The 15,261-nt window shown below is 44.6% G+C and overlaps 1 protein-coding gene across 3 annotated transcripts in view; it reads right to left on the bottom strand.

Moving 5' to 3' along the window:
- trio (trio Rho guanine nucleotide exchange factor) overlaps window positions 1–15,261 on the bottom strand; it is a 458,133-nt gene that overhangs the window by 387,053 nt on the left and 55,819 nt on the right. For all 3 annotated transcript variants that reach the window (XM_075876473.1, XM_075876472.1, XM_037427115.2), the window contains exons 15-16: window positions 1,927–2,118; window positions 481–650 (exon numbers count right to left, since the gene is read on the bottom strand). In XM_075876473.1, the coding sequence (XP_075732588.1) occupies window positions 481–650; window positions 1,927–2,118 (362 nt within the window). The remainder of the gene's footprint in view (window positions 1–480; window positions 651–1,926; window positions 2,119–15,261) is intronic.

The raw sequence follows: 15,261 nt of genomic DNA on the forward strand, positions 1-15,261 counted from the left end.
AGCGCTCTTATCTCCCAGCGGAGAACATCATAGGTCTCGGCTGGCATTGGGCTTGACTGGAACGATTCTGTTGTAGTTACGGGGTGCACAAAGGTCACTGCAATCGTTGCACAGCCTCCGTTTGCGAAACGGGCGCGCTTTTCAGACACAGCTATGTAACAACTGAGACGCTTATTTGCGTTCACCTGTGTACCTAGAGTACGTTTTGTGCGTCATTTGTGCGTGAAAAATGCGGGGCAGGTTTCGATCTTCTCGCCATTCTGCACATGCATGATCTTCCAATTTGTGGCTATCGCGTTCATTGTTCCGCCTTTGCGGCAAAACTGTGACTTTTTAGTTCATACGAATTTGGGATGATACGAACATTTTGCATGCTCCCTTTGAATTCATATCATTGAGATTCTACTGTACTTGCAAGCATCTGATTGGCTTGATTTGACATTTCGAAGCCCGAGTCACCATTAAAAAAAAATGACTGACCTTAACTCTTCAAGCAGTGTCTCTCCTTCACTGATGGTACTGACAGCAGCATCAATGGTGGAATCACGTTGCTGAGTAAACTGTTCCAGCAGCTGCTCTGCAGCTTCCACAGAGTCAGCCACCTTGTTGCTATGAAGTTCCGCCCTCAGCTCTTCAAACCAACTGCTGAGCTGCATTTGAGACAAAATAACACAGTTAGTCAACAGTATGTCTTCAGGTGTTAACAAGTATATAATCTCCCTTAGAACAATGACATGAATATGTGCGTGCTCACACAGAGGATCACAGTGATGTACACGTACAGGCACGAGCAAAAGTGTGCTGACCACGGGAACTTGTGGAAGAAGGCATCGATGTGCCATCGAGCGACGACACGCCTGCTGCGGTGAGCATGCGCGTCCTGTTATATCAGCTGACTTATCATATCACTCTGTCCGACGTGGTTATAGAACTTGTAGTGAAAATAACTACTGGACGACGCTTTCTTCGCTCCATCGAATTTGTACTGTTTTTTTACATAGTGGCTGCGACGAGACGGGTTCAAGCGTTGGACTCACTTCGTTATTTACACCGGCTGATTAGCATAACTAAGCATAGCTAGAGCATTGCACAACCTGATGAAGCCAAGACAATGAAATTAAGTTTTCTCAGCCGAGCTTGCCTTGTTGGGTTAAGCCAAGGTAAACTTTAACGAGCCTAGTTCAATCAGTATAAGTGTAGCCGAAACTAATCAAACCTAGTTGAACACAATATCACCTAATAAAATCAGGTGTAAGTAGGTTTAATTAAGCCCAGTCTAGCTTCTCCATGTTATACTTCGTTATGCCCATATGGCTCGAGATAAGTACAGCCAAATCTAGTTAAGCATAGTTGATTATGTTATCCCTCAATTTAGCCGAGCAAAATTAGCCTAAAAAGGCAAACCTTAGCCCAGCACTTGAACCGGCCCTGTCACAGCTGCCACGTAAAATAACGGCACAAATCTGATGGAGCGAAGAAAGGGGCAACCAGTTGTCATTTCGGCTCTGAGCGGTATGACAGGCCAACTGATAAGAGTGGACGCGCTTGTGCGCTGCAGCAGGTGTCCCGTCACTATATAGCACGTCGATGCCTTCTGCCACGCGATCCTGTGATCTGCACACTTTTGCTCACGCCTGTACTTCATGGAAATAACACTGAGCAGGGACTTCCTAGAAATCTGAAAACTCAAAACTCTGCCAATTCGGGTAAAGAATGATATTCTTCAGTAATTAATAGTAACAGTTAAGAATTTACCATTCACTGAAAGATGCATTATGTACCACCATAAGCAATTATGAGTTGACATCCATGAATGCAACTTTCAGCTTACATTCACATCTACCTTTATGGCTTGTATGTAAGGTAAGCTCTTTGCACTATTACAACAACCTATAATTGTTTTCAAGGATTCATGAGACAGCTTACCTCTTTGTCGTGAGTAAAAAATATAACAGCCAGCTGCAGAAGCTGCCGCCGCTGCTCAACACGGGTTGCAAAGCTGGTGATTTGGTCTTCCAAATCTTGGGCCACACCGCATATTTCATCTGCATTGCATTCTCCTGTCTGTGCCAACTCCTCCGCAGCTGCCAGCAGCTTCTCCGCATTTGTGTATGTATTCTGGGTAAATGTGTATCCATCAGCACAGCTATCATTTCATTCAATCCCTAGCTTCCCCATAAAAAGGGCCCTGAAGGCCCTTCCTCAAATCCCAAGACCTACTTCTGAGGCTTTCACACTACTCTTATTCAACTGCACCAAGCTATAGAGGGGAGGGGCAGGCCAATTTGGGTCAAGAGTGGAATGAGAACTAATACCACTAATGCTCAACCCATAATATACAACAACCTCATGCCTTTTTAGTTGCCGTCAATGTAAGTGCATAGAATAAATCTTGCTATAACTACAAAGAATTTTGGTGCAGTGACTGTTCAGTTGGCATGAATATGACGGTTAGTAGTTGATGAAATTGTCTTATGTTTGTGTTTGTGAATTCATTCACTGCACTTCATCAACATTTATGGGCCTAAATTTGGAGAAGTCCTGTATTTATGAACTCAAGGCAATATGAATATGCACAACATACTGGATTTCTGTGAAATGTCACTTATCAAACAATATTTAGTCGGAGGTGAACAATTTACAAAGTCACAAAAAGCTTGAAGCTGGAAGGACAAAGATTATGCAGATCTATGCCCTAGCCAACATTCCCCCACTAGCTCATCCTTGCAGCTTCCGTTGACCACAAAGCTGTCAACTTCCCCAGCAAGAGTCGTAGCTTCTTGTTCCCTTTAGAGAGAACAAAGTTTGTTCAGAATAAATATTTTGCTCCATATTCAAGGCAACATTGACATCACAAGACATGCAGGACACAGGCCCTCTGCAAGTAATGCACAGATATATATCTCCCTGCACTTGCACAAAAATCACAATACCACAAAAATCACCTGCAATAAAACACTGCTGCACAGGTGTAGAGTGCACATTTTACAGGCGAAAACTGACTATTCATGAACTCTCTCAATGCCTGCATTGCGGGTAAGAATGGTGTCAAACTTTGACCACCCCAAGTTATTGACAAAAAAAAATCAAAATAAAGATTCAAATGGACATTTCTGCACCCATATGAAAACCTTTTTCACGAAAAACTTAGGGAACAAGGCCATTGCTGAAACAATTTATGTACTATCGAATACGTGACAAGACGATTGCATAGATGAGAAGAAGGTTGCCACCTATTCCATCAGGTGTGTTGTCACTACTGACATGAGTTAAAAAAAGTACATAAAAAAACAGCCAGGCCTGCACGGAACGCACAGCACAGTCACAGAAAAGCTAGAAGAGCGGCGTTTCTATAGCCTTTTTTTTTTAAACATTCTTAGGGCAACTACCACAAGAACATTTGCACAGTACCGACTACGCTATAAATCATCATATGATATGGGGAAACATCTACTATGCCATTATTCATCATTCTTCCGAAAAGTGTGGTACCCACTACACACTTGTAGGACGTTATGTACACTTAGTTGATGCTGTGGATGATGACAATGAAGAATTATGCCTGAGGCTTTAATAATGACTTGGAGATTCAACGACCCACTCCTTACACAATTCGCATTGTGTGACGCCTGATTGTTACTTTAGTCTTCTAACCCTCTTTATTACACATGTTAGTGCAATTTCTTGCCACATAAGAAGCATGCATAGGCTCAGTTTTGCAATACAGTTTCAAGCACCGGTGTAACTCAGACAGCTCGACCAAGTCCCACTCTATGAAGAAAAAAAAAGAAGCGTAGCTCAGTGGTAGAGTACTGGGCTGTCAAGCAGAGGGCCCAGTTTTGATTACCATTTTGTTCTAGGTATTTTTTATTTATTTAGTATTTACTCATTTCGTGCAATACCGAGTTACAGACACCAGTGGCAGCAGCGAACAACTATAGCGCTAGGGTCGCCCCTTGTTGTAATCTCATAACAGCTTTTGCTGTAAAAGATAAAGTTTCAATGATGGCCTATTACTTTCACCATTTGTCAATGTGGTTTTCGTATCGGCTCCAAAATATCAATTTTGCCGTTTCTCAGTCAAAGACAGCATTCGTGATTGCTATGAAATAAATCACATAAAAAAAGAGTGCTATGACAATGTCAAAAGTAACTATGAATTAACTAAGCACAAAGGGCGATCATGCCAGCACTTTCAAAATTAAGTTATGAAAGTACTGTGGCATAGCCTATTTCAGACAAATGCAGGCATCAAAGATTTTTTCTTTCATTACAGTGTATGCACTCACAAAAACAGTGGTCTAGGCTTACCAGTAAAGCAAAAAACTGACTCAGCCTTCACATAAACAGTGATGTGAATGACCAAATTTATTTTAGCGCAGCTTCTGGAGCAACTAAAATCTCACTTTAGAGCAGCATAACAACTTGTTTCGAGCAGTTACTTTCCACACATTTTCGGACGTAAATATCTGTGTCTAAACCGGAGCTGTTGCACCACATTTCAAACGAAGCCCATTTATACACACATCCATGTACTGTTTATTTGGAGTACTCCTAGACATGAAATTGAGTAACCGCTCGGCACTTTTCTGTAGACCCCCCCCCATCATCAAGTTTATCAAGTCCAATCAGCTAAAGGCACCTCATGTTTCCCAGGAATTAACTTGGTATTTGTAAATGACTAGCTTTCTCTGGTGCTTTATAGTAACAATACTGGAAGCACACACCCTCTAAACTTTCCATACATCCCTTTTACTTTCCATAAGAAAAATCTGATGATGTTTGTACTTTCGGTACATCTTAGGCCTTCACTTTATGGAGAAATGTTTGCTGTGGTGCTTTATGAGCAGAATTGTTAGGGTCCTGATTCACGGGCATTTAATAATGAACAGTGTTTAGTAACTGGTCCCTTATTCCCGTTATTTATTGTGCACTCAAAAAGCTTACGGTGATGGGGAGGGAGAGTACGTATTTACGTATGACAAGCTGTTTGACAAGTCGAGAAGCCCAGCCGAGGTATACTGAAATACTGGAACACCATGTTCTCGCAGCAAGGTAACAGTATAGCACGTGGCATTGTAGATAAGATCTGTCTACTGTACAGCGGTGAAATATAGGCACCCTGCATGAAATACTTTAGAAGTAAGCTATTACAAATACCACTCAAATTTTTTTTTAAATTAGAGGCAGTTCTACATAGCGGTTCTGAATTAGTAATTAATAGTCAGTAAGGCTGTCCTACTAAAACAACTAAGTCATTATTACTTTTCTCTAACTGTATCGGCAATAGCTATAAACTATTTTATTGAGCTCAATGCAATCTCACATTATCATCTAGTGATGGGAACAGACAGTTCTCATGAATATTGTGTCTAACAATGATAAATCAGCCCATAAATTTGCCCTTCTTTGCATCAATACGGTCTAGTAGTAATAGAAAACTAACACAGTAAGTTTTGCAGTATGTGTGAGTTGAAGTTGTTTGGAAGGCTTTCACCTAGCAACTACTAGAACTCTAAAAGGCACTTTCCAGTCTATCGCAATGACCACTTGAAATTACAGTGGCGACCTATGAATTTTGAGCGCCTGCTGTCTTGTTTCTCAATGAGACTGCAAAAATGTCGCCTAGGCACACACTTGGCACAAGTAATAAAATTTTTGCCAAGCTATAGCAGGTTGTAGCAAGTTTCACCTCTCGGCACAGTTTGATGCAGCTATCACTTCACTGCATACAGTAAACTCCTTCTAAACAGAACTTGAAGGGAACAAGAAAATATGTTCCGTTTAACAGGAGTTTCTCTACTTAGAGACAAACAGGGTTGCATTATTAAGGTATGAAACCAATCACAGTAGGAGCAGCTGTTCCATTTAAGAGGGCTCACCAGAGCCAGCATCCATAGAGAATTACATGTGTACTTTTTGAAGTTCTAGCTCGTCAAAATTTGGTCAGATTTACACGGGGTTTTCGGCACTGTATTTCTTTTTAGTGCATGGAGGAAATGTTGCAGACAGATTTCCTCCACAGGCTTTAATTTTATTCTAAACCAGAGGCAAATATCCAGAAAAATTGTACTTATGTAGTCTTGCTCTTTTTTGTTGTCTTCTAAAGACGATAACTCAATTATTGAAATTACTTCTGCAACATTTCTTTCCTTTTTCTTTCCTAATTGCTATGGTATATTTTTATGCAGATCAGTCAAGTGTTTTGCATTCTACAGGCTCAAAAAGTGCTGTGTGCGCTTTTTGTGTGTATTTGAAAATCGCACTAAATTCAACACGCACGACGTAGCTCCACCTGGTGCCACCTATGCTCAGCAATACTATACACTCTACCGCCAACCACTCATGCGGATGTATTCATGCGCCGCAGAGAAAAGAAATGGACGCGCTGACTGCGCCTGAAAGAGCTTTTTTTTGTGTGTGTGTGTGGGACGGGAGAGGTGGGGGAGGGTTGTAATGGTTTATTTCTTCTCGTTTTCGTACTTTCATGCCATCTGTCAAGCGTGCACCACGCGACAATGAAGGGGAATGCTGTGTGTGCACCCCAAACACAAAAAAACGGTGTTTGAATGAACACTTTCTCAAAGCAGGGTCACCCTAGCTAGTTGTCCAGAGATGCTTGGTGTTCAGAGATGATTGTTATAGAAGTAGTTATTCCCCGACTTTGCCTAATCATTGTCTTCAGCGGTGCAGAGGGTTGCTGTTGTGGCAAAAATAACAGCCATGGCTTCTGCAGCAGAGAGACTTGTCTGCGTTTGATCCCTTCGGACGATCGGGACGACGCAGATTCAATGACAAGCGCAACATCATGACTGTTTAGAAACTTCATAAGGAAAGACAAATTAGATTTCCAGATGTAATAGCACAATATATATATATATATATATATATATATATATATATATATATATATATATGGGATATGGCACAACGGGAGCGTTGTCAACAAGGATAAATATATTTATTTCCCAACAGTTTCGGGAGGGGACCTCCCTTCATCAGGGGATGAGTTATACTGACATGAACTTCCTTGCTGCCGCGTCCCTCTCGCCTTGAAAGACGTTTGCGAGAGTGAGAGGGAACTGGAAGAAGGAAAAAAAAGAAAAAAGAAAAAAAAAGAGAGAAAAAAGACGAAAAAAGAAAGAAAAGAAAGAAAGTAAAAAACAGGAAGAACCACTGTCAACGCTGAGAGAAGCCAACTGTCCGTCTACATCCACCTACGGTTCATATCACGTGCTGTTCAGTTCTTGGCGTGTGTCGGGCCACCCAAGATTGTCGCCGCGGTGCCGGGAGGGTCCGGGACGGCGTGCCTAAAGAAAGGGGTTTCCCCGTAATTGGTCGTTTGGTCGTTCGGCGGGCGGTGTGTGTAAAGGAAAGGTTTCTCGTTAATGGGTCGGTCGGCTATTTACCTTTAATCTTCGTCCGTTTCCCTTCAACGGTCATGAAGTGGTAGGCGAACGTAAACACTTTGTATGTGCATGTGAAAAAAAAAAAAAAAAAAAAAAAGAGGACAGTGTACACGTACGAGTCAGTCAGAAAAAAGCATGGTCTCCAGCTATCAATCTTTGTCACCAATTTTCTCCTGGCTTACTTCTCGGAGGCAGTTGAGTTTTCGGGGTCCTCATTGATACCGGCTACTAATGTACGAAATTTGAAAATAAAATATGCCTCACGCTGTTCGCGCTCGCGTCTGTTTGAAAAACCGGACTGCAAAAGAGTTACGCTAATATTTTTAAAACTGTGGTTTGGCAGGCGCAGATGTCTAGATAAAGGTAGCTTCGGCAGTGAAGTGGCGTGGTACCGGTGATTATTGAACCGCAGCCGAAATGGCGTGTCTGTTTGGCCGATATATTCTTGTCCGCAGATGTTGCAATGTAGCATGTATATTACGTTACTGGAGTCACAATTAAGGCTTTCAGTTATGCAGAATTTGAAATCCGAGAAGTTCGCTTTGGATTCACGTGTTGTGAGCATCTGTGGGCATACCTTGCATCGAGATTTTCCGCAGGGATGGCACCCTGATTGAATTTTGGGGGTGTTTGTTTTTGCCCTGACAAGAATGTCCTTCAGATTTTTATCCCCGCGGTACACCACGTGAGGTGGCTTCGCGAAAATAGAAGTTAGTCGTTCGCTTTGCCTGATTATGTTGAAATGGCGGGAAAGTATGTTGTTGATTCGTGGCGCTGATGAGGAGTAAGTTAGTACAAGGTTCGTTTGGGAAGTCGTTTTAGGTACTTTGTTTGGTCCCTTAATTATATCATTCCTGTTCACGTTGCGAGCACGTAGTATGGCATCGTCAATAATGTCTTCCGGATAATTTTGTTTCAATAAGGAATGCTTTAGGTGTTCCGCGTGTCTGTCAAATTCCCGCATATCGGTGCATATTCTTCGGTACCGGTAGGCCTGAGAATATGGAATACCCGTTTTGCAATGCTTTGGGTGGCTGCGGTTGAAATGTAGGTACATTTGACGGTCTGTAGGCTTTTTGTAAAGGTTTGTTGACAAGCGGTCATTTTCGACCGTGACAGTAACGTCCAAAAAGTTAATGCTAGTTTTGGAAATTTTGTGCGTGAATTTTATTGACGGGTGGCATTTGTTAAAATCCTCTATGAAGCGGAAAAGACTTCCCTCATCATGGTTCCATATCATAAAAATATCGTCTAAGTATCTTCTGTAGTAGAAAGGTTTCAAGGTGCGTCCCTCAATGAATGGGATTTCAAGTGAAGCCATAAAGGTGCTCGCGAAGTTTGGGGCCATTTTCGTGCCCATTGCAGTGCCACTGACCTGAAGGAAATGCTTGCCGTTGAACTCAAAATGGTTATAATTTAGTACAAGTTCAAGAAGTGTAAACAGTACCTCGCCACTTACACTAGTTGATGAGTCAGATTTTACATATTCAGAAACCATAGCCGCTATTCCGTCATGGTGGGGTATGTTGGTGTACAGTGAGCAGACGTCCATGGTCACCAGAAAACTGCCGCCTGGGATGTCGAGACTTGAAGTTTCGCAGATGAAGTGGTTTGTGTCCTTTAGGTAATAGGGAAAATTTGGGGGGATGTTTTTTATTAAGGAATTGATGAATTCTGATATATTTTCTGTTGATGTGCTGTTACTGGATACTATCGGACGTCCCGGATTACCTGCCTTGTGTATTTTGGGGAGTAAATAGAATCGACCGGGAACAGAGTGGGCCGGTAACATTGCTTTTAACATTTTGCCGGTAATTTTCTCGTCCCGGCGGAGATTGTTTAGGGTTACTTTTATCTCCCTTTCAAATTCGGGAGTCGGGTCCGTTGGAAGTTCTTTGTAGAATTTTGTGTCTGATAGCTGTCGTTCCCCTTCCTTTAAGTAGTCCGACGTATTTAGAATTACTATGCAGCCTCCTTTATCAGCCGGTTTGATAGTAATTCCAGTGTTTTTTCGTAGTTCATCGAGTGCCCTTCGTTCTGACTTTGATATGTTGTTTCGAAATGGCCGATTTTTTTCCATACGCATGAAGATATTGAAAATTGGCTTGAACATTACGAACACGTTGCCGACATCGACCAGTAGAATGCTCAACAGTAGCTTGCCCGCATGTACTTCACCCTGGATGACAGTTGTGCCATATCCCATACCTTCACGAAGACTAACTGGCCCATTGAATTATTACTCCCACTATATATATATATATATATATATATATATATATATATATATATATATATATATATATATATATATATATATATTAGCATTATTTATGCACCTCATCTTTTCATCTGTACATACTCATCATCACCACTCAAGTTTAGGTTGTGGGGCACACACTCGAGAGAATAAAAAAAAAGTCTTGAGGGTACTGGAAGCCATCTTACAATATCTATATATATATATATATATACACAGTCTCGTGAAAAGGGACACTGACCAAAGAAAACGTGTTTTTATTTATGTCTTTGCTCTTGGCTGCTGCATAAAAACACGCCGGTTCTCGAACTCAACGTCTCGTGGTCTGCTTACGTTGAACCGCGACACTGGTGGAGGTGCTGGACTGTAAGCCTGCCGATGCTCTACACTCCTTCTGGGAGCCATTCATCAAGTCCCGACATGCAATAACCAGTTACGACACCAGTGCACTGCTTCAGTCGGCAGTTGCTAGGCCTCTCTCCTAAGCTGACCTCCTTGAACGAACATTCTACCAGGCATTTTGTACCTCTGCCAATGGCCTCCGCCAGCCAGCCACAGGTGGTCCAAGGGATACAAGGCAGCCCCGTTTCCAATCCACCCCAGGTAACGCTTCTTCAGCCACTGGTACCTGATCGCTTCAGTTGTGCCCCACATGAAGATATTGAAAATTGGCTTGAACATTACGAACACGTTGCCGACATCGACCAGTAGAATGCTCAACAGAAGCTTGCCCGCATGTACTTCACCCTGGATGACAGCGCTCACACGTGGCTTGAGAATCAAGAAGGCCGTATATCGACATGGGATAAGTTTCGTCAACAGATGATTGACCCCTTGGCTAGCGTCGACCATCTAAGCGGGCTCAGCAGTTGCTCGAGTTAAGACTTCAGAAACCTAACGAAACTGTGCCAATGTTTGCTGAAGACGTGACGCACCTGTGTCATCTGGCTGATCCCAATATGTCCGAGGAAAAGAAGTTGCGCTACCTTATGCGCGGCGTGAAGGAACAACTTGCGTGCAATGCCCCAACTACCGTAGCCGATTTTATAAGAGAAGCTACTGCCATTGAGCGTGCTCTACACCAAACATCGAGGCAGTATGATCGCTTGTCCACTACCACCCCAATCAACGCTGCTTCAGTGACTCTGGACAATCAGGGCTCCCTACGTGACCTGATCAGAGATATTGTTTGAGAAGAACTTCAGAAGCTTTGGACTCCGCCAGTGGATACACCAGTGACCGCAGATACACCAGTCGTTCGTGACGAACTTAGGCACGCTTTTTCAGCAGCTGATCTCGGTCGAGAGCAGCGTCAAATGAGTTACGCCGACGCTGTCCGCCGTCCACTACCCGTCCCGCCTATCACGTCATACCACCAGCCACCTACAGCCGCATCTTCGTCGCAACCTTTGCAGGACGCTTTCAGACGTCGGCCCATGTCTCCAATGTTTTCATGCCACCAGCCATCACTTGCCGTGCCTTACTCACCACCACAAGAGGACATAAAACGCCCATAATTTTGCAGAATGGACGCTTGGTGCACTGTGGATCAGCGCCCCCTCAGCTTCAACTGTGCTTGTGCCGGCCATTTAGCTCGCTATTGTTGGTAACGCGACACATCGCTTTGCCCATCTCGGCCAGGGTATGACGGTCGCCGTGCCAATGCCGACTACATTGTTGGCCAAGGCGTCTTCGTTTTCGAGGACCTCCAACGATGTGGTCTCCCTATCACGAGTCCCTTCCCAATCGCCAGCCCAACTCCGGCCGCCGGTCACGCTCTCCATTTCCTGTACAGACATCACCACCGAATCGACGTACTTTTGCTGACCTTCGGGGAACAAGGTCGCCCAGCCCTTACCGGGGATACTAAAGGCGGCAACTTTTCAAGGTAAGGTCGCAGCCCGACCACAAGACGATAAGAAGTCCCCACTACCGCCGCTACAGAACGACGCGACACCGACAAATATTAACATTAACGAAACGATGAGCGCCGACCTCAATGTACTTATCGATGGAGAGAAAGTGACGGCCTTAGGCGATACAGGTGCTGATTTTTCCCTAAGTCACAAGCTGGTCGATCGTCTTAGAAAAGTAAAAACGCCGTGGACAGGACAACATATAAGAACAGCGGGTGGTCAATTGCTGCTGCCTACTGAAAGATGCACAGAAAGAATCAGCATAGGAGATTCCTCTTTCGTCGCGACTATCATCGTTCTCTCAGAGTGCTGCAAAGATTTAATTATAAGAGTGGACTTTTGTAGGGAGCATGGTGCAGTAATCAACATCCCGGACCGCGTGGTTTCGTTTTACGACAGTGCTCGTCTGACTGGTTCTTCATCACCAGAGCACAAATCCTTTTGTCTCAAAGACCACGATATAGTTGAGCCGCCTCGATCATGTAGCCTCGTTTCAGTAGCATGCGGCGTACCATTCGACTGTGAAGGAGTCGCCGACCAACTAACTTCACTGCTTTTCACTCACAGGATTTCAGTAGCACAAGGAATAGTCAATGTCACCGACGACCAAACGAACTTGATGTTGATCAATTTTACCTCCAAGCGACAGCACCTTCCAAAAAGCACAACTTTGGCATATTTTGACGAGACAGCAGGTGTTTGTGACTGCTTTTCAGCACACGAGTCAACGGCTACACAAGACCCACATGACCTAGCACTCAACCTTGACGTCAACGCTAATTTAACTAAGCAACAGCGGGAACGCCTCCTTGAACTGCTAGCCGAGTTCCACGACTGTTTTGCGTCGACCACGAAAGTTGTCCGGACGTCTTTGACCAATCATCACAGAGGACACGGCTAGACCAATCCATCAAAATCCATACTGTGTGGCTTCAAAAGAATGAGAAGCGATAGAAATGCAGGTAACGAAAATGCTTGAAGAAGACGTGTTTCAACCGTCTAAAAGCCATTGGGCGTCACCTGTTGTTCTAGTCAAGAAGGACGGCAGCCTGCGTTTCTGTGTGGACTATCAAAAGCTAAATTGGGTGACAAAAAAAGACATGTACCCACTTCCTCGCATAGATGATTCCATCGACAGGCTTCGAAACGCACGTTACTTCTCTTCCATGGACTTAAAAAGTGGATATTGGCAAATTTAAGTTGACCCCAAGGGTTGTGAAAAAACCGCTTTCGTGACGCCAGACGGACTGTACGAATGTAAGGTCTTACCATTTGGCTTGTGCTCCGCGCCTGCTACTTTCCAGCGTCTCATGAATACCGTGCTCTCTGGGCTTAAATAAAGAACTTGCCTAGTATACCTTGACGACGTCATTGTGTTTTCTGCAACGTTTGACAAACACCTTGAACGATTGCAGGTAATCTTACAGGCCATACGGGCCGCAGGCCTGATGCTCAAGCTGGAAAAATGTCACTTCTGCTTTAAGGAACTACAGTTTTTTGGCGATGTCGTCATATACGCAGGAGTTCATCAAGATCCCGAGAAAGTTGCCGCCGCCGCACAGTTTCCAACACCATCACATAAAAAGGCAGTCGGGTGTTTTCTGTGTCTCTGCGCATATTATCGGCGGTTTATTCCAGATTTTGCGCACATTGCATCACCTTTAACTCGTTTCACGAGGGATGACGTTGCCTTTGTTTGGGGCGAGACCCCTGTGCTTGCCCATTTTGATGAGACAGCCCCTACAGTGCTCCATACTGACGCCAGCAATGTTGGCCTCAGAGCTATGCTTGCGCAGCGCCAGGACGTGGAGGAAAAAGTGATCGCTTACGCAAGTAGAACTTTGTCACGCACAGAAGCAAATTACTCGACAACTGAAAAAGAATGCCTCGCCGTGGTGTGGGCTGTTATGAAATTTCGCCCATACTTGTACGGCCGCCCATTCAAGGTTATCAGTGACCACCATTCGCTGTGTTGGTTAACAAGTCTGAAAGATCCTTCCGGGCAATCGGCACGCTGGAGCCTTAGACTACAGAAATTTTATATAACGATGGTGCACAAGCCGGGAAAACGACACACGGACGCAGACTGCCTGTCTCGATCACCGATAGAGTCAGCTGCTTCCCTTGATGAAGAGATAGAATTCCTCCGAATCCTCGACACATCAACCATCGCAGATCACCAGCATGATGATCCTGAGCTACTTGGCTAAATCAATTATTTAGAAAGACGAAGCCAAAATGCGCCCAAAGCCTTTGCAAGAGGACTATCACCGTTCTGTCTACGAAACGATGTCCTTTACAAAATGAACTTCTCCTCAGACGGGTCCACCTACCTGCTTGTCGTCCATACGGCTCTTCGTTCTGAGGTATTGCAAGCGTGCCACAACAAGGTCACATCTGGACATTTAGGCTAAATGCCCACACTAGGCAGAGTTCGAGAGAGGCATTACTGGCCTAGACTCATCGTTGCCGTGAAGCATCATGTTCGAACCTGCCTCGATTGCCAGCGGCGCAAGTCACCTCCGACGAAACCAGCTGGTTTGTTACACCCCGTCCAGATCCCGCCAACGCCATTTGACCAGATCGGAATGGTCCTTTTAGGCCCACTTCCCACCTTTAGTGCTGGTAACCGCTAGGTTATAGTGGCGATCAACTACCTCACTCGCTACGCCGAGACAAAAGCCATCCAGAGAGGCAAAGCAGAGGAGGTGGCCCGATTCTTCATAGAGAGCATTGTCCAGAGACACGGCGCGCCGTCGATAGTTATAACAGATCGTGGCACCGCATTCACGGCCGCGCTTTTAGATCACGTGTTGTTGCTTAGCGGTACTATTCATCGTAAGTCGACAACCTACCATCCACAAACCAGCGGGTTGACCGAGCGGCTCAACAAAACTCTGGAATACATGGTGTCAATGTATGTGGACATCGAACACAAAAATTGAGACGAGACTCTCCCTTACATAACATTTGCATACAATACTGCTAAACAAGGAACCCCACGGATGACCCCATTCAGCCTTGTTCACGGACGAGAAGCAAGGACGACGTTGAATGTGATGCTGCCACACGAATACGATGACAACGAAACGAGTGCCGACGCATTCACTCAACGCGCAGAGAAAGCCAGGCAGCTCGCACGTCTGCGAATACACCAACAGCAACAGTACGACGCAGGTCGCTATAGCCTACGTCATACATCTGCAACATACGAAGCCAGGGACAGGGCATGGGTGTGGATGCCTGTACGAAGACGGGGACAATCCAAAAAGTTGCTCAGAAGATACTTCAGACCTTATCGAGTGCTGCGACGACTAAGTGACGTTGCCTACGAGGTCGTCCCGGATAGCCCAAATTGTACAAGGTGTCGCCAGCACTAACCTGAACTTCTGCACGTAGTGCACATCAAACCATACGTCAGCGAGTGACTAAGCGAAGCACCGTGCTTGTACAAAGTGACTTTATATGCGAATGACTGGCTGAGCTACAGCATCGAGCAATGCTCTTTTAAGGGGAGGCAAATGCCGCGCTCGAAATAGACAGAGATCGAAGACGATGTGCGCGCCAACAGTCTCGTGAAAAGGAACACTGACCAAAGAAGACGACGTGCTTTTATTTATGTCATTGCTCTTGGCTGCTGCATAAAAACACGCCGTCGGTTCTCAGACTGAACGTC

This window comes from Rhipicephalus microplus, chromosome X, assembly GCF_043290135.1.
Source record: "Rhipicephalus microplus isolate Deutch F79 chromosome X, USDA_Rmic, whole genome shotgun sequence".
Lineage (NCBI taxonomy): Eukaryota > Metazoa > Arthropoda > Arachnida > Ixodida > Ixodidae > Rhipicephalus > Rhipicephalus microplus.